At 40.7% G+C, this 19,517-nt stretch overlaps 1 protein-coding gene across 1 annotated transcript in view; it reads left to right on the top strand.

The window, feature by feature from the left end:
• PTPRG (protein tyrosine phosphatase, receptor type, G) overlaps nucleotides 1–19,517 on the top strand; it is a 412,490-nt gene that overhangs the window by 339,818 nt on the left and 53,155 nt on the right. The window contains exon 13 of the mRNA XM_010571016.1: nucleotides 5,065–5,197. Within this exon, the coding sequence (XP_010569318.1) occupies nucleotides 5,065–5,197 (133 nt within the window). The remainder of the gene's footprint in view (nucleotides 1–5,064; nucleotides 5,198–19,517) is intronic.

Raw genomic sequence — 19,517 nt, 5'->3', positions numbered from 1 at the left:
ATAAGCAAGACCTCCTCCTGTGAGAAAGGGCCTTAAAGGTTTTCCATAACAAGGTAAACCTGAAATCAAGACAATGACTCGTGAAGCCAAGAGGACATTGCTAGAAGTGTCTGAAAGCATTCCTGAGCATCAGGACAGTTAGAAGAGGGTGAAGGCCACTTCCAAAGTGAGCAGAAAGAACCCCTGCAGCTTACTGTGTCCCACAGAGGGCAGAAACTTTTTGAATGCATCTTTCTTTTCTCCAGGAAAGCAGTTTTTAAAAAGCTGTCAAGGTTTCAAAAATGTTTTTGTGAGTAGAAAGTTTAATCATTTTAAAGAGTAGAAAATTGTTTCATAACAATGTACACTTGTAAAATTAATTATATAGCATCAAATTAGCAGTTGTAAGGAGATAACTGAATGGGGAAGTACTCACGAGTGTGGATGATTAGAGGAGAACAGGGAACACATGAGAAATTACAGGGAAAGTGCGAGGCCAATTAGTACAGCAAGGCTCATTTTCTTTTAGTGCTTATTTCACACGCACATACACACACACCTCTCCTGAGGCCATGTCATTATTTTCCAAATGGCATTGGCCTCTTCTTGTCTAGTGGTATCGGCCAATGCTAATGATTTTCTTCTGTCACTGGATGCTTGCTTGCGTTCTCCTCTTTCATTTTCCTGATCATCCTTTTCTCTGTTTTGGTGCCCACAGTAGACTAATTGTACCTTTGATCTGCAACTGTTACACACACAGCTGCTCAGCATTGTCCATGACTCTGAAACCTGAAAATTAGAAAAACAGCGATTAGAATGATGCTATACCAAAAAAAAAAAAAGAGAGTTAAAAAAAAAAAAAGAGCATGATTCAGTTTAATCAGGCTAGAGCAGGTATTATCCCACAGAATTTTGGTTTGTTGTGCCGGACAGTTAAACGGATCCTTTGTATTTGACAGGAGATAACAAATGGGTTGTTGTGAGCAAAGCAATAGATGTCCGGTTGGTGCTTTTTGAGTCATGAGCTGGGACTGAGAACAGAGACATGGGATTGGCCCTTGATCCCAACTTCGGCCAGGTCCTCCCATCCCTCCGTGCTCACCTGCTTCTGCCAAGTTCCTCCCACAAGAGGGGTTTGTAGAGAGATCGTGATGTGCAGGGTTAAATTTCAAGCCTGGTGTACGCTTTTAGCAGAGACTGAATTTTGGTTTAGAGCAGTCTTTGCCAGGTCTGAGGTTACAAAAGCCTTTTGGGGATAACCTCATTAAGATAATTAAACATCTGTGTAATTCTTTCTTTCTCCATACGTGGCAAGGATTATTAAGCTGTATTTTCATGTGGCACTTGAGCCATTTTGCATGGTAACTTACAGGAGCAAGCAGCAGAATGGATTGAAAATGAAAGAATTGAATTATTTGATGTTTGCAAACAGTATGAATTTCAGATATCTGACATCAGGATTAAAAATGATTGGCATCTGTTTACAAAACAACGAAAAGTCATGCTTAGTTGTGCACAGCCTGGTTTAAGTATGACTACTGCAGGAATGCCTTTAAAGAAATAGAGAGAAAATAGCTGCACCATGGCATGAGCTTGTATCAAAGGTAATACTTTTTTTAAAAACATGGGTTTGCCTTTTCATCATTTAATAATATGGCCGATACTGTTTTCCAGAATGAATTGATACTTTTGTATAAGTCCATAATTTCATTTGCTCAAAGGAAAGATGAGCAGGTGACTTTCTTTTAAGAGAATGGATGGTCTGAGGCAGTTCAGCAGTGGGGGTTTTCTTTTGGCCTGCAGAACACGCATGTTGTCGTAGTTAAGGGTATGTGTAACGGTACAACAAACAGAACTTTGTCCTGGCGGTTTGTGCAATGGCAAGGGATGATAAAGGTAGATAAGTTATATATTACAGCTATGCTTGCTTATTATAGAAGGCAGTGTAACTTAAGGGAAATAAACATGTTTCTATTCTCAGGAACCAATTACGAAGAATACGCGGAAAAACAGCACATTTCACAAATTGTAGAATGCCCTTTTCTTGCCTTGACCTTTGTGCAAGAGTTGCGCTGCCAAAGCCTCCCTCGATGCCTAATGCCCTCTAATACTTTCTGTGCCAGGGCCTCATCCATCCAGGGCCTGGGTGGAACTGCTGAATGGGTGGTTCACAGGAGTTACGGATTTTTCCAGACGCAGGAGTGGATTTAGCAGTGCCAGGGCTTGTATTGTGTGGGACCTCCTGAAACAGATATGCTGTAATAATTTTTATTCCTTCCTACTGGGATGAATTCCAAGCCAGTAAAAGGCAAACTGAATTAATTCAACGAAGGCATATGCCACTGGAAACTGTTTACATTGCTTAGCAAAAATGGAGTTTCCTGGTCCATTTTTTAAGCTCCCCCCCCCTTCCCAAAGTACAGCGTATGGTGGGCACCGTTACAAGGATATGCTGTTGACACTACCAAGGCTCAACATTCTTGCTTTGGAAAAGAGTGAAATGCTGACTTTTTAAATTTTGTAATATTTTATTATATAGGAGAACAGGAAGCTATAAAGGCCCAGATCTGCCTTTTTTGGTGTGTATTTTCTTCAGCTCCTTTTCCAAGTTCTCCAGTGTGCTGCCTTTTCTTAGGCTCTTCTGCCATGACACTCAAGAGACAGGCGCCACCACTCCAGCTGCACTGCTGTACTTCTGGCCCCAACTGTCATTCTAGTACAATTTTTACTGGCATTGTTTTGTTTAAGCTCTCTCAACACTTTACTTAAGCAGTGGAAAACACCTAAGACTTTTTCTTCAAAGCCAGCACGGGAATGGTCTCTTTTTTTTCTGAAGCACATCACTGCTTGGGCATTCCCTACTGGAATTTCGGGGCCAGCCATCAGCACGCGGGAGTGGCATTTGCTATTCTGGCACTCAGCATACTGGATGCTTTCTTATCCTCACATCTGTGATATAGGGAGTTGGCAGGGTCAGATAAATGCGTTCTCCACAGTAGACTGAGTACGAGGAGCATCGTGAGCACTGCAGAATTTAATAGTGTGCATTGGGACTCTAGCCCATGCTGTGCTTACAATGGAATTTAATTTTCTTCCCATGCAAACAGAAACATATGTTTTTGTGTTGAAATATGTGGAGGTGAAACTAAACAGAATACTGTCCTTGGAGAGAAATGAAGCAACACCCTGACGGATGTAAGGTGGGGGGGCTATTTGGCTCTCCTATGAAGTTTTATTACATTGCATGGTTTTTTGCTTTGTCCCCTTTACCATTCTGATTAGTAACGCTTACCTCACAGGCTTAATTTTTTCATGCTGTTAATTGATTTGAAATGCACTGATAAAAACTGATGCCTCAGGGCTTATGATTTTTGCAAGTCTGGCAAATACAGAGAATAAGCCTTTGCTCTAATTTGGGGGTTGTTCTTTTCCTTATTCTTTGCTAGTCAAGGAAATTAAAGACCTATCTTAAAAATGGGATGTTGTATATTATTAGTATGCTGTGAAGATGAAAACTTACCACGTGCTGGAGGTACAACGTTGTGTGCCTATTCTGCGAAGTGGCACCGTTGGTAACCTTGGTAGCCTTTCTTACTGAAGTTGGAGACAACTGGCTACTCATCTCTTTTGATCAGTTCTATACTCAGTGCACGTTTGCTTCCCCCAAACATCCCTCTGATTAGCACCTCATTTAGGCTGCTTGCTAAAGGGCATTACCTCCATCAGCCTAGTTCTTAAAACTAGAAAGATTTCTTGCTGGGCTTGCAGCAGCCTGCAGCCTTGCTCTGTTTTCAGCAGTCAGGCAAAAGCATTTACAATTAACCTTTACTTCCATGTTAGTTGGATTTTACTCCTGCCTATGGAAGAGTATAATCTAAATGCTATTAAAATAGAGTATGACTTCATATTATGTGACATCTGGTGACTTCCAATTATCTGTGTTTTGCCTGCCTATGGTGAAAAGGCAATTATGTTGTTCTGGTAGGATTTGCAGCAGTTTCAGAAGATATGATAATATAATACTGAATGAGGGCAAGGAAGCACATTGGTAAGGAAAGACTCACGTAGGCTAAAAAGTAGAAGTCAAGTGCGTACGTTTCAATGCTCAAAGAAATCTGAAGCTGTTTACCCTAATCCTTTCCAATTACGTCCTGTTGACAGGTATTGATCAACTACCGCCTGTTTGTTAGGAAACATGAGTAAGATACAGAATCAGCTTCTGTATTTTTCTTTTATCATTCTGTCTAAAACAATTTATTCGTCAAGTCTACATGAATTTGCACAAATTAGGTGTCTTTTCAAATACATTGATACAGCGTCTATGTTCATTGGCTCCAGTACTTGCAGAACCTCTAGATATTCATCTGATATATGATACAGTAATTTTAACGAGGTGTCAAGCGAAAAGTGAAATGGAGTTACTCGGCCAGATCTCAGGATATTGACCAACTTTAACTTTGTTCAAAAGCTGTGGCATAATGATTTCTTCTGTCAGTTACAACATTCATTCATCCATCCATCTTGACAATCCATATGCTGAAAAGTGCTTTCGTATGCAGTAACTCACCAGATTGTGACAATTCTGCAAATGATGTGACATGACACCCAACATGTTGAGGATTTTTTATTTTAAGATAGTTACCAAGAAATTTATTTCTGAAGCAAAGTATTACACTGAGCTTTGCAAACAGGGCTGTCCTGTAGTGTTGAGAAACAGAGTGCATTTATCTGCAAACACTGATGACCGAGCAAAGCGTTTACTTTGTTACTGTGGTGAAATGACTCAGTGGAGTACTCCACATCTGATAATAGGTGCTTGCACGATAGAGTCCTAAATTGTCTATGAGACTGTAATTACAGGCAGTAGTAAAATCCAAGCCATATGTGGCAATAAACACCATACTTTTGTGCTCTCATGTCTCAGACTAAAGACAAATGGAGTCCCACCCTGCAGTTAGAAGATCTTTGCTCTGTTTACTCATACCATGTAAAATGGACAAGCTATTTGTTTTGCTTACACATTCTTCCATACAGTAATTCTCTTTCTATTTAGTGATTGGTTTTGTTATGTGTTTTAACACACAGCTGACAAGAACAGCTCCAGCATGGCGACGAGACCTTCTCCTGGTAAAATGGAATGGATCATCCCGCTTATTGTGGTCTCAGCACTGACCTTCGTGTGCCTCATTCTTCTCATTGCTGTGCTTGTCTACTGGAGGTGAGCCTGTTTCCTTTTGATTGGAAACTGATTATGATTTAAAACATATTTCAGGTGGTGTTTTTTAATGTGGTCCTGTGTTTTTTATTTTGTTAGATGTTATGGTGATAGATGCATTAGATAACTCTCTGGATGCTAGAACAGCTCTGTTGGTTAACTATTCAGCTGTCTTCAATATTGATTTTTTGTGTCATGTAAATGAGCTTGGTAGAGCTCTAGCAATGGTTGAGCCAGCTGTAATGCCAACAACTATTTTCACAATTAGTCCCTCTAATATAGCTATAAAAAGGTATCTTTGTCTTGACCTTCAGGAAAGGTGGTCATGGCAGAAAGGCCCGGTGAGACTGGACTTGGTTCCATGGGTGGCTTTGCCACAGACCACCTGTGTGACCTTGAGCAGTTCTTTTCTTCCTTTGACTGTACTTCAAGAAAGGGGGACAAGCTTGTTTCATGTTACATGGCAATGCTCTGAGTAGTTCTTTAGCATTGGTGAAGTGTTCAGAAGTGCAGCCTGCAAGGTCTTGAAAGTAAAGATTGCCTTTTACAAAGAGATACTGTCCTTTACACCATTGGGCACTGGTTCAGTGGTGGAGACTAGGATTAGCATCAACAAATCCATCTCCATTTGATTGAGAGTAAATTAAAACCTGCAGCACCTTCTTGTGCCAAAACCAGAACCCAAAACCCCAAGACACCCTGGTAATGAGAATTAACCAGGGATTAGCCTCATAGAAGGTATTTAGGAATTATTTCAAAACCTCATTAGATGGGACACAGAAAAGTAGCTTTGATGAGAAATAGCAGTCCATAGATCATTATATTTGCAGAATCAGTTAAAAAAACTACCAAGCTGTTTTTCAGTACACCCATTCTGCTGACAATTAATTGGCCAAATTGTTGAGGCTGGGAACATTTGAAAGAATATTAATGAATAGATTACAATGGTCTTGTGAAAATCATTTCTATTAACATTTGCAAGTAATTAACATCACTGCAGTAAGACAATGAATAAAATTGCAGTACTATGTGCACAAAAGCTGAAATGGGAAAGGTTCTGAAGATCCCATTGTAGTGTCCTGTCCTTCGATATATGTTTTCTTCATTTGAAGGACTAAACTAAGTTGCATTCACACCAGGCAAGTCCTTGAAGAATAAGGTATATTCTGAAGCACTGTAATGAGGGGTTAGTAATATTTGTCTTGCATTGATACAAAATGCTCTTCTCAGGAGGAAAGGTTTTGAAATAAAATGCTAACAGCTATTATCAAGAAGAATGTTGGTACCTCACCCTGTTTGGAAAACATTTCCATTTCCTGCAATTTCACTAATGGATTGAGAGAAATCATTGCAAAAAGAGTGTTTAATTTGCTCAAAGAGTAACAATACCATCCATGAGAAGATACTAAAGTTGTAAAGTACTGGCTTAGTAACGAATAGTTAAGAGACTAATTTTTGATAAATATTGGCTTCTGTTGTAGATCATAATATTACTCGAGTCTAAAATTAAGATATGTTAAAGTTAAATACTTTTTATCTTCTAAATTCCTAACCATCCACTTCATATAATTTTTATTTGCTTCATAGTAACAAAACCACACATAAATCAAGGAAGATACATGAACAAAGACTTTAGCTGAAACCAAATTACTTTTTCAGTAATGTTTGTTATTTTGCATATGGACAGTAATTGTTTCTTATCTGCTCTCCATAATATGCATGAGTAGTTAACATTCATCAGTGGCTTTGGTAAAATAGGCATTGTCATTAATACCCTTGACAGCAGGGATCAATTTTTTTGTGTAAAATTGATATTAAAAAAAGGTGGAGATTAAAAATTAATATGGACATGGAAAGTATGTCATGTAGCAGGCAAAGTTTTTTGATAAATATGAAGCAACAAATTGAGGAACAATAAACAAACTTGAGAGCACATGTGTACTAGCTTCAAAATAATCTCCTGTGTCTACCTGCATAGTTTTGAGGATTTTTTTAACAAATACAGACTGTGTATAAAAAAAGTAAACGTGTGTTTTAGGATAAATCAACAAGCAACTAGAACACAAATTGTCCACAGTAACATTTCACGTTCTGCAGACCACGTCACTGAAGTTGCAACACAGCATTTTGTGTGCCCTTTTCAGTGTGATTACCTTTCCTTAGGAAAAATAAAATGTTTATCTCTGTGAGTGTTTTAAAGTGAGGAAAAAACAGATCCTCAGACACTGCGGAGCCTAATTTACAAGTTTGAAAGGAACAGTGATCCGGATTTTTAGGAAGAAATACTTAGCTTAAAATGTAATGGGCAACATATGGAATAATTTGCTAAATAACACCATCAAAGCAAATGGCGTGAAAACGAGTTTGAGACAGATTTTTCAGTAAGGGAAACATGGTATTGAAGTGCACAGCAGAGAAACACTTGTTATGAAAGGATAACCCTCAAGGGGACAGGCGTGCTGGACCAAGGGGTCTTTTCTTGCACAGCAGTTCTTTGTTTTGTGTGAGAAAAAGCATTACAAAACAAAATTCAGAGAACTAGAAAATGCAGAAGAGACATAGTTACCCTTTGGCAATACATTCTGAGGGTGAAACAAATGATATTTTCACTTTTGCGTTTTTTGAGCATTTGTGGGATTAAATGATTTCAGACCAGAGGTGACATAAGTAGAACAATGAAGCAGAGAGAAGCCTTCTGCTTGTTTGCATTGCGTCGATGCCCTATTATCCAGGGACCAAAATAAGGAGTTAGGGAAGTTGCTTGTGAAGGTTTGGCAAAACGTTTATCTCTGTTTGGCAAAGCATTTATCTCTGTTTGGATCCTTTGTAACTCATTCCGTGATACAGCAATGAAATAAGTTTTGTGATGATGTCTTGTTGTAAGGAAGCTTCATTTTCTGTTCCCTTTATTTGAAAAGGAGAGTGATAGGAAGCAGTCATTGTTTGGTGAAGCTTTTCCTTTCTTTTATCTGTTGAGCTTCCATGCTGTGTTCATTAGAGCCTTCTTGTAATTGAATATATTTGGAAATGATCTCTGCCATTTCTGAACGAGACTCCCTTATTTGCAGAGGTAATTTGCTGTTCTCAGTTCCTTTTCTATGTGGATCCTGGACAAATGGCGAAAGAATATGATTGATGTTGAAGAGAAAGGGTCACTTCCGTCTTTTTAGCATGATGGCCATCTCAGTAATGAAAAGGGATGGGAACTTGCAGGCAAGCAGCAGCTCTGAATTACCTTTCTACTAAAGTTTCCTGAATTCAGTACTTTTAATGGCACCGCTGTGCAAAGAGGGCTATGTGATTTTGAGTTGGTAGAGTGGAAAATAAACTAGGTCACCATAATGAAGCTGCAAAAATTGCTCTGCCTTTTATCCCAGAACAATGAGAACACCACCATCGTGGGATGACCAGAAGCCACGTGTCCACTGGGGCTGGTTGGCAGTTGGGCTTCCTGGGCAGGAGGGACAATGATGGCTGTAGTTTCAGTTTGCTTCTGTGCATCTTTGATTCCTCCTGAGGAAAAGCTGGCCTTGAGCTGGAGTAGGCACGATGAAGGGGACTGTTGCTCCCAGGACCTCTAGTGCTTGAAACTGATTTCTTTTAGCATCAAGTCAAGAATTTGAGTCTTAGCAGACAGAAAAGGTGAGGAGACCAGATCCTTGTTTTACTCAACATGTAGATTCACCATTCGCTTCTGCAGTGGCACAGTGGTATTTTTCTGCTTTCATTCCTTTTGTACTGGTTCCTGAAATTGTGTGCTGTAGGGACAACCACTGAGTATTTCTGAGAACTATTCGCTGGAATTTTAGGATCTTTCGCTGGAGCACTACTAGGTCATCTAGAGCCCATTAAAATGTGTGCATTGTGAGGTGCAGTTTCCCAAGCACATGATTTTTGCATTTCTGGGCATTTGTTTTGCATCTGTGATTTTATACCCAGACTCAGTATCATGAGATCCTTCTGCAGTTCTTCAAGGTCAGTTTAAAATTTGATTTGGATTGTCTGCAGTCTTTGCCACTGTTATTCTCACAGCCTTTTCTACAAGCTCTGAGAAATGCAGAGTGTGTTTGGTAGTGACCTCCAAACTATTTAGGGATTGAGTGTGACTTCAGTTTTTTTGCAGCAAGGCGAGTTCCTATAGCATGCTGAGCCATAATATGGCTTGAAGCATGTCTTTTCTAGCACTTCCACTATATTCTGTTGCAAATTGAACAAGTCCTGAGTAGTGACACTTTAAGGGAAACCCATGGTCAGTGCCACTTTCTTTTTCACAGAGGTGCAGGAGGGTGACTAGAGTTGGGAAATCAACTAAAATACTTCGATGCACATTAAGTTCTGTCATTTTAGAAAAAAAAAAAACCCATATTTTAGGAGTGACTGGTGACCTTCCACTGTTTGTTTTCCATTCTGGTTTTTAATCTAAACACTACAATGCTATAGACTGTGGTTTCAAAGGGAAAAATAAGCAGAGAATATTAAGAAGCAATTAAGATTTTAGAGTTTAGCCAACAGCAACTTTTAAATGGGAACTAAATTATAGCCATTTCTCATTTTCAGCTAAGAGGAAGAAATTAATTCACAACTATAGCTGGAGAGTTTTCTTTTTCTTTCTTCTGAACACATACCATAATTCACCTCTGAATTATTGCCACCATCAACATCGTGATCCCAAAGACAAAGCGGGAATATTGTGTTGCATTTCTTATTAAATCAAGCTGTTTATACAGTGCTAATACGTTTACATTCAGGAGGGATTTTTGGAACAACACAGCTGCTGCCTTTCAAAGACCAAGCAAGCAAGCTTGCATTGCTTGTTTATAGTCATGTGTGTATATGAGACAGCTTGGGAAAAAGATGCCTTTAATTTTCCTTGGGCAAAACCCTATAGAATTTAGTAGATAGTAAGAGTTTTCTTAGGTTTTTGTTAAGCATCCTGTTGAATTGAACAGAATCCTTGGGATGGGTCCTGTGGCAGAGCCTTGTACTTCTCTGGCAGTGCCTTTCTGTGCAGAAGAAATGACATTGAGCACCAGGAGACATGGGTTCCTTTCCTGACCCAGTCATTGATTTTCTGTGTGACCTGGGGCCAAGTCACTTACGGTTTGACAGTATTGTTGTTGAACTCGGTGGCAAAGACCTCACTGGGAGCAAACTCAGGTGTTCAATATTTCAGCATCTGAGTTCTGTCACTGGTAAAATAGCACTGGAGAAGGTTGGTCAGCTGTATTTGTAAATCAGTTTGTAATATAGAAATGAAACCTGCATCATAAGACCAAGAACTGTTGTAGTTACTGTGTCTAATAACCATGCCTTGAAAAACTGCCTTTTGGTATTAAATTTTGGGGAACTTGCACAACTCCATAGCTAAGAGAGTGTTAAAACTTTATCAGGGAAAAAAAACTTCTGCCTGCAGCAGGTTGTAAAAAGTGCTGGAATTGTTATTTGAACCTATCTCTAGGTTTTATTTTATGAGTACACAATGTGTTGTTCATCTACTGTACTGATTGAAAAAGGAACATTGCAAATTTACAGACCATTGTAAAATTGCTTGCTTATAATGATAAAAGCTGCTTTCAGCTTACTCTAAAATATTCGTGATTCTGCTCATTTTCTCACTTGTGGAGGATGCTAGGTGGTAACACTTCCTGAGAGCCTGTGTGTTGGTTTTAAGAATGCCTCGGGTGCAGTTGCATGAGTATTTATTTCAGCAGCAGCGGTTCAAGCAGCCTCCTCCGTTCCTGCCCTTGTTCTGCCCTCTGTGATACCAGTGCAAATGTTTGTACAGCCATGTGAGGAGCTGGATTGAGAAATAGTCCACATTAAAAAAAAACAACAAAAAAACAACAAAAAAAACCACACACACAAAAAAAAAACACAGAAGAAGTGAGGGGCTTTCATGCCCTGATTTAAGCCAGATTAGCTCCCAGTCTGGTTCATGTAGTAACCAGAGAGAGTTGTACCAGCATAATTGAGGGACCAGCACGAGGCAGGAATGAGCAGGAGGGCCGGGGATGCTCACGCTGTCACTGACACTGCCCCCAGTGATGCCTGAGGACCACGTCCAGGCACTTGTGCTTAGCTTGGGGATGGCAGTGCCCCAGAGTATAACTCGTGTCATCACAGGCAGTGAGGAGAATTAGCCGACAAGGGCAAGAGATTTCCTAAGCTGGGAGACAGGCAATGCCACGGGGAGACGAGGGGAAATGTGGAGGTGAGTGGCGCGCCTGAAACCTCTTGCAGCTTTTATCTCCATTTTAATGACCAGATGTGCTCATACTGAACAGGGCATGCTTTCATTTTCCTCTGGGAATGGCCACATCTAGTCTTGTATGATGGCAGAAAGCCTCAGAGGGATGGGGACGGGGCAGATCGCTGCCTGGCAAGTGGGATGCAGCCCGGCTTGATTCTGAGCCCTCTGATCTCCCTGCCTCGACCCAAGCAATGCAGGAAAAGCACTTCAGCTTTTATTGCTGAAGATCCAGGTTGTATTTGATTTTGCCGGTGCTGGAGGTAAAGGCACTGAAATATTGGGCCCTTTTGTGTGCTGTATCTCAAAGCACTGCTCGTTTTCATTAAAGAGGAGCAACCCTGTGATCAGCTCCCTCTTATCCCACGTGGGAAACCGAGCTCATCCTTTGTGCCGACGGCAGGCAGCTTGCTTTCAAGCCTGAAGCTTAGGGCAGCTGCCGGTTGCTTGTTCTAGCTGTTGGTATCGTTCTTTGAGCACCCGTCATTCTTCTGTTACGAGGAAAATCAATATGAAAACTTCTCTGACAGCGTCTGTGCTTTTTCATCCGGCAACGCGCAGCCTGGGGCGAGGCGGGGAGAGCCCGCAAGGAGATCCACTAACGCCAAACTGTAGCGTGCCGCTGCTGTTCTTCCCCTTGTCGGCTCGTGGGCTTTTATCTTCTCCTCTTGCAGGGGACGGAAAAGGATCCAGCCCGGCCGTTCGCAAGCGTGGTGGGGCACCGGGTTTCCCTCTGTGGATGAAGGGCTGAGGTAGGTGAGCGCAGCCGTGCGCAGGGGAGGCCAGGATGCCGCACCACGCACAGCCATTCCTTCCCAACTTCTTGCTCAATAACCATTTCCCAAATGGCTACTTTAGGGCCTTTCAGAAATCACAGGAGTTGTCAGTTGTTATAGTAACGGACCCCCTGCTGCTGAATTGGCCCTGAGATGCCCATTTGGGCTTTTGAACAGACTAACTCATGCTCATTAGACAAAAAAGAGAGAGAGACAGATTTGCAGATGGAAAGTTGCTTTTTAAGCATGCTGGATGATCTGTTAAGAGCTAGACTGTGGAAGGGGGCATGTTCTCTCATTATATGCCTGTTACTTTTACTCTTCTTTAATTAACACTGATTTTACTTTTTCTCGCAAACCCAGAATTCTGCAAGATTTCCATTTCCTCACTGGTGAGGAAGTTGGAGAGGAATTTGCCGAGCTTAAATGCAGATCAGTGGTGATTTCCAGAACTACCAGGATATCTACAAAGCTCAGAAAATAGTACTTTTAATCCTAATTATACAGCATCAGGAGCAACATCAAAAATCAGCAAGCACATTTTGACCTAGGAAGGTCCCATTTCAAAGAAATAGCACAGTCTAGATTTTGCTTCAGGTTTAAACCTGAGCAGTCCCATTGGTGTTAACAGAGTGACTCCTGAATAACTGGTATCAGCTAAATCAGACCTTGCCCTTGTAAATTTGAGTCCACATGACTGAAGAACCTGTATCACCTTAAATGGGTTCTCAAGACTGCAACTGCAATAACAAGTTGCTTCTTGCCAGGTATTTGAAGCCACCTTCTTCCTGTGTCACGCATGTCCAGCCTTCATCTGAATTTCATGAAGCAATGTTCTCCTCTCAGCTGTCCTGTAAACGAAAAGCAAATCCTGATTTATAGCAGGCTGGTGTATTTCCAGGTGTAAATAAGAGAGGGCTATGGTTGTTCTTGAGTGATAAACATTTTCTGTGAGCAAGTTGGTCAGACTAGATGGATAGGCAGGGCTGTTAGCAGAGAGGGGAAGCAAGTGCTCTAGTACATGAAAGGGGTCTGCAAGGAATACGTGATCATCTGCACCCGTTGTGCTGGTGATGAGGAGTCTTTGGCTTTAATTGCAGCAAGAGAGGAATTTAGGTTTAACCTTAGAAAATGCTTCATGATAGGAAAGACAATAAAGCAGTGGTCTACGGAAGTCCCATCATTTCTAGGTTCCAAAACAAGGTTAAGCAGCCATTCTTCAGGAGCACCACAGGACTCATTGATCCTGCACGGGAGCTTCGAGACCAGTTCTCCACAGCTCTGCGGTGCGAGCTTTGAAGCACACATGCAAGCGTGAGAAAAGTGGAGGAATGGTGTAGTGTGATAAATTGTCCTGTAAATCACAGACTGGAAGCCTGAAAAAGCATTTGGGAGACACAGTTTAAACGCATCGTGTCTAAAATGAATAACATGAAGCTGATAAAAGAGCGCATCTAAGAACTGGGGGGAGGAGGGAGGGCTTTAGCTTTGGAGAGAGTGAAAGGAAGATACTAATGGGCAGGAGAGAAACTGCAAAGGCAGCTTGCAGAGGACAACTGTGTCAGGAGACCCACAGGTTGGTGGAAAAAAAATCTGTTTGGAGTTTTGTTCCATCTGTTCTCCTGCAACAGGGAGCCTAAAAGTAGGAAAGAGTTAAGAGTACAACTATGATTTGAAGTTTAGAAACAAAGCAGAGGAGAAGGGGTTGGTGTAGCTGTGGTTTCTTGCCCCCATTGTGTGTTATCTAAGGCACTATCCGTACTGCACGTGTCAATACTGCCCCGTTATCAGCAGTGAGTGCCAACATGAGGCCACCCCTGGTGCCAAGGGCAAAGACCCTGTGAGCAAGCACCCAGGGTGACTGAATCTAGACATCCCTGCAAAGGCTGTTACATGAAAGTATTTTCTTGCAAAGGAGATGGGGAATGGCGATTATTCAAAGAACCAAGATTTCACAGTTGTGAAACCACCCGTCCCAGCGCCAGTGCCTGCTGGATTGTGATTATTTTTAACAGTACCTTTAAATGAGAGCTCTTACTCTGAAACTGTGCGTGTTCCTCAGTTCCTGGGTTGTTTGTACCCCGTGGGTCAGTTGTGTGAACATCTTTTCTGCAGGCACTTTTATGGATGTGGCCATTGAACTCAGTGGGAGCCTGGATCTGCATCACCTTCATTTTAAAAGATAATGTCAAGCATGCAATCAGAAGTCAAACAACAGGAGAATACATGCTTCAGTTGTGGAAGACTAACATTCAAAATATCATGTTGGTGACCTTGAAAACTCCCCAACAACAAAAGTATACTTTTTTTATTTTTAATTTGCTATATGATGTGTCCCTTAAGAGCGGAGACATTTAGGCTATGCTTTGCCCGCAGGCCTGCACAGGCCATCCCTAAAGGGGATGAAGTTTATGCAAAAGTCTCTGCAGTGAGTTGGACACACTCCTCACTGCTCCTCACTGCTTTGTTTAGAGGTATAACAACGTTTCCCCAACATTTCCAGAAATACCTTCTTCTGCAGAAAGACCAAAGGGGAGCAGATGAGGGCAGCTGAGGTCAGGCAAGGAGGGATCTGCAGCATGGCTGCAATTGATCTTTCTGTTTTGTTTCTGTGGAACTAATTAAATGGATTAATGGCAGACTTTTTTTTTTCTGGAAATGCCTTCCCCAGTGCTGCTGTAATGGTGAGGTCTTGAAAAAAAGAGCAAGATTTTATGTGCAGTAACTGCATTAAAGGTAGTAGTTTACAAGTTGTAAGTTTGAACGAGTATTTTTAAATATTCAAATGTCCTAGTTAAGCTCCATTAAGAACTGGTTTGTAGGCGCTGAGAAACAGTATGCCACAAGGAGTATGGGTTTTCTGATACACACAGGGGCAGAGGATGCTTGGTACCACTGGCTTCTCCTTACTCATCTGTTGGGTCTTTTGTAAGCTGTGCTACAGGAAACTTGTAGACAACTTTACAATTTTTTAACTCTGGCTTGTAATTCTATGATAGGTATTTTAAAAAAGAAACAAACTTCACAAATCCTTTTTGTGAAATTAAATCACTTTTAAAAAAAAGACTATTTCTTAAGAAGATGGATGCATTCTTTTTCTGTTCCCCTTCTCAGCTCGAAGGAACAATTTATTAACCTGTTGTTTGATCTGTTGCTAGTTTATGTTCTCTATTGATCTGTTGCTAGTTTAGATCTTTTCTATAATATTCTTAGTATGTAAGAGTATGTGTTAAAGTGTATACAGGTATCTCTGGAGTAGATTTGCTCTCATAAATTGGTAGGTTCAGAGCTAGAGGAATGTCTCGGACAAACTGTGAATGAAATATCCTATAATACAAGTAGATGTACCCAGAGGGAACAGTATACCTCTGCTGTGAAACTGTGAATTAACCACAGCAACCAGATAAATTATATTTTCGCTCTCTCCTTGTAACCATAAAATATAGCTATTGAAGGGCCCTATGCTGTCCTAAGTCCCACAGCAGCGTTTGGACTAACATTAGCACTAGCTATTTCACAGCAGGATGTGGACTGAGTGTAAAATTATAGGGTAAGAATATTAAATCAATTCAGCAATCTTAACTGCTTGGATAAATACTAGGAATCAGCAGACTAGTGAAACAATAACAAGCAGGGGTGGACTTAATTTTACTTTTCTTAAAACCTGTACAATTCAGGAAAAAACAATGCCTTGGAATGCACAACACATGTTGTGCTGCTATTACAAATGTTGCAAGTATGTGAATTCATTCAGTTTATTGTAGAACACTGAGTTTGTTTGTTTAAAAGAAAACATTTCCTCTATTGCTATGAACAGCATGTATTTTACTCTACTGACTTACAGGTTAAAATCCATTTGAGTTCTAACTTTCAAGCTGAAACAGGCGTAGGTGGCATACCCAGTTCTTGATTGGTGGGTTGTTTCATGTTTTGGAAATCCTGTCTTTTCCAAAATAGAACAAAAAGGTTTTGAAATATCCTACAAAGTTACATTTATAAAGTAATAGAAATAAGCCCAATTTGAATTTTAAAAATATTGTTAATGTTTAAAAAAACAGAAATCAAAACATTTCTCAATAATGACAAATGTTCTACTCCCTGAAGGCTCAAATTTGGTGGTTTTTTTCCTTCTGATCAAATTATCAGTTAAATGGATATATTTCTGCACAGTGATTCACTCTCTAAAACTGTTTTTTAACCGCCATCAGAAATTTTCCAGTGAGTGCTAGTAAAATTCCTCATGTTTTGTAGCAGCACGAGACTATCTCATTCACCCTCCAAGCCAAATACATTTTAAGCCATTACAGATCAAGGCATGTTCTGTCATGCCACAGGTTGGACTCAGGGCTACGATGCTGAATCCTTGTGGATGGGGGCTTCTCCGAGTCATGTATAAAGGGATGTCTTTCCTTTCGCACAGCCATGAGGCTGGTGATCCAGGTGCTCCTCAGCTGGAGCAAATCCCTCACTAGTAGTGGATGGAGATAGGAAATGGAGTTTACTCCTGCTGATGGATATCTGGCATAAATGTGGGGCTCGAATGGGAGTAAGAGAATAGCCCTCTGCAAGGCAGGCAGAGGGAGTGCATCTCCTAAACCCGTTGCGGGAAATTACATTCGGCAACCTCACAGTTTATTAGGAGCCGAGTGGTTCTTCAGTGAAGAGGATTTTATGCTGTTAGAGAAGTGATCAAAGTAAACTCACCTGCAAGCTTCCAGCTGCTTTCCACGTTTTCTTAAGGTATTTATTTCCCCAAGGCGGTTCCACTAATGCTGAGAGGAGGAACGTGGAGGGATGGGCACTGCAAGGGTAGAAGATGCTGAACCAGGGCCGGGGAGAGCCTCTTCTCCCACGGTGCCAGGCTGTGCTCCCCTGGCAGCGGTGGTACGGAGCAAGATTGCAGCAGTTGTACAGTGCTAGCAGTACTGAGGGCATGGAGGACTTCCAACCACATCACAACTCAAAACGATGATCATTTACTCTTCAGAGACTTGCAAGTTTCCTAAATTTGAGTGTTCGTTGGTAATAGCAACTGGTATTACAGACATGAAGTTCAAGCTGTGAAGATGCAATCCTTGTACCTGTCCTTATTTTTTTTTTTATTTTTTTTTTTTTTTAATAAAAGCCTAGGACACAAATGTACCAGTATGGTTAGTCTCTTCCCATTCATACAGCTCCTTATTTTTGAAGCATTCAGGGTGCTATTTCAATCAGGGAGTAAATGGGTTTACTTTGCAGTTTGCTTTTCAGAGCCTGCAAATGCTGGTTTTGTGAGTTAAGGCTAAATCTAGGGTTCTTTATCCACATAACCAACATTTACACAACAGCAAAAAAAAGATTCTCCTGGCCCTGATGTCATTACAGGCTTTATATTCATTTGAATGAACTATTTTTCACCACTTTCCTCACGGTTATAGGTACAAACCAGCCTTTTAACCTAAAAGGGCTTTTCCTGCAATCTGGTTATTCTTCAGCAAGCTTTTCTGTAGGCTTTGCACGACAGAAGTTGTAGTCATGTTTTCTGCTAGTGCCTTGTCTCCCTACAACTATACACTTGTCCTGTGCCCTTGTTCTGTCTAATTTGGGGGAGCGGGAGGATGAAGGGAGAGACATTAAGAGCCTATCAAACATCAAGGACATTTACTTGGTTTACATCTGCCAGAGTTACTCTGAACATGCTTTGTGCTATTGAGGGGTGTATGCGCCTTATAGTTATCAACAAAAATTCCTTATTAGAGAAAAATCTAATAATAATTAAGTAACACCATTTGCATGCACAAATCGCCATAGTTTGACTTGAGTGATATTTAATACTGAATCTATCTAGGCAAACAATTGTATCTCTGTGGAGACCAATCCTAAAGAATAAAAAAGTTGAAAAATTTTTAAAGTAATTTGAGCAAAGAAAATATTGTCTTTTATACTGAGACTGTGGAAATAAAGTTTCTGCTTTCAAAAGGAAAATACAGTAATTAGGAAATTTGCAAATGGAAATTAGCCTGTGTTGGTCCTTGTCTTTATTTATGTCATTAAATGGAGTCTTTAATTAGCATATATATTATTCATGTTTCAATATAATCCATTTTATAAGTCCAAATTCAAATATAAAAATCAAAATGGGCTTGATGCACCCTATTGTTCACATGCAAAGCAGCTAACATAGATGTAAAGATATGAGGTGAATTGAAACATTCATATTTCATAAGGATTCAGTCTGCATTTTCTGAAATTATGGCTTGAACTCTTATTTTTAACTTTTTCTCATTTGCATACATATTAGTCCCTGTTTAAATTATGTGTTAATTCTATTCATTAGGCTTCAGTGAATGCTTCTAACTCTCCTGATAATCAAGCATAGGTCCCTGGAAAGCAAATTATGGACTTTCATGTTGCAAACCCCATTGTAAACGTGACATTTATCACTACGAAGCCAACTCATGGAGCACTTGGCTGCAGTCAGGAGGGCAGAACCCTTTTACTTATGCTTACGGTAATGATTGTTATCTGTGAATAAGGACCTGGCACCAGGTCCCTGATGTCTCTTCAGAGATTGGGCACTTCACAACCGCACCGCCCTCTTGATGGTAAAAATGCCAGTTCAGCTCTTTGGGGGAGAAAGAGTAACTTGACCCGGGTCCTCACACAAACAGCTTCAAGAAAATGGGCGATCAAAAATCTTCTGTTTCACATAATGTGGTGGTGGAGACGAGAATTTGGGGACCTACAAGGGCTCTGCAGCATTCTGGAGTGTATTTGGCTGCCACAGCAGGAGCCTGCAGGCTTGGCTTTGCTGCTGTCCAAAATGCATTTGTGCTTCAAAATCTCCAAAGCGGTGGTTCTGAAAGTAAAAGCACGAAGGTGACAACAGTGCAACAGGAGTCCTTTCTCTGGGTCTCTGAGCCAGATCCTGTAGCAAATGTGGGAACAATCTGCAGGAAGAAAAGGGGCAACGGAACAGTATTGGAGTTAGGTGTCTGCCATTGCATATTGATTTGCCAGGCTGTGACAGTTCATCTTTTTAATTCTAGGTATAAAAGCATTGTTATCCCAGTGGTAAACCCGAGGTGATAATTTTGCAAGGTTTTATGTTGATGGGGTGAGCCCTGAGTGGTGCCACACAGGGAGTTGCCATGTGTGCTCTGATTAATAAAAAAACTGATGGGAAGAAGAAAGATTCTTATGCCATCACTGTGAGGAAATGCTTGACATCTTTAAAGGCCCATAAGTTTAGTTTCCATCTGTTTTTTCCAGAGTCTGGGCCTTTTCAAAAGCAGTGCTGATGTGCTTTAGGGAATTAATT

Source organism: Haliaeetus leucocephalus, unplaced genomic scaffold, assembly GCF_000737465.1.
Source record: "Haliaeetus leucocephalus isolate CR32 unplaced genomic scaffold, Haliaeetus_leucocephalus-4.0 Scaffold2, whole genome shotgun sequence".
NCBI lineage: Eukaryota > Metazoa > Chordata > Aves > Accipitriformes > Accipitridae > Haliaeetus > Haliaeetus leucocephalus.
Note: the sequence above shows the minus strand (reverse complement) of the source record. Positions and strands in the feature narration are given on the sequence as shown.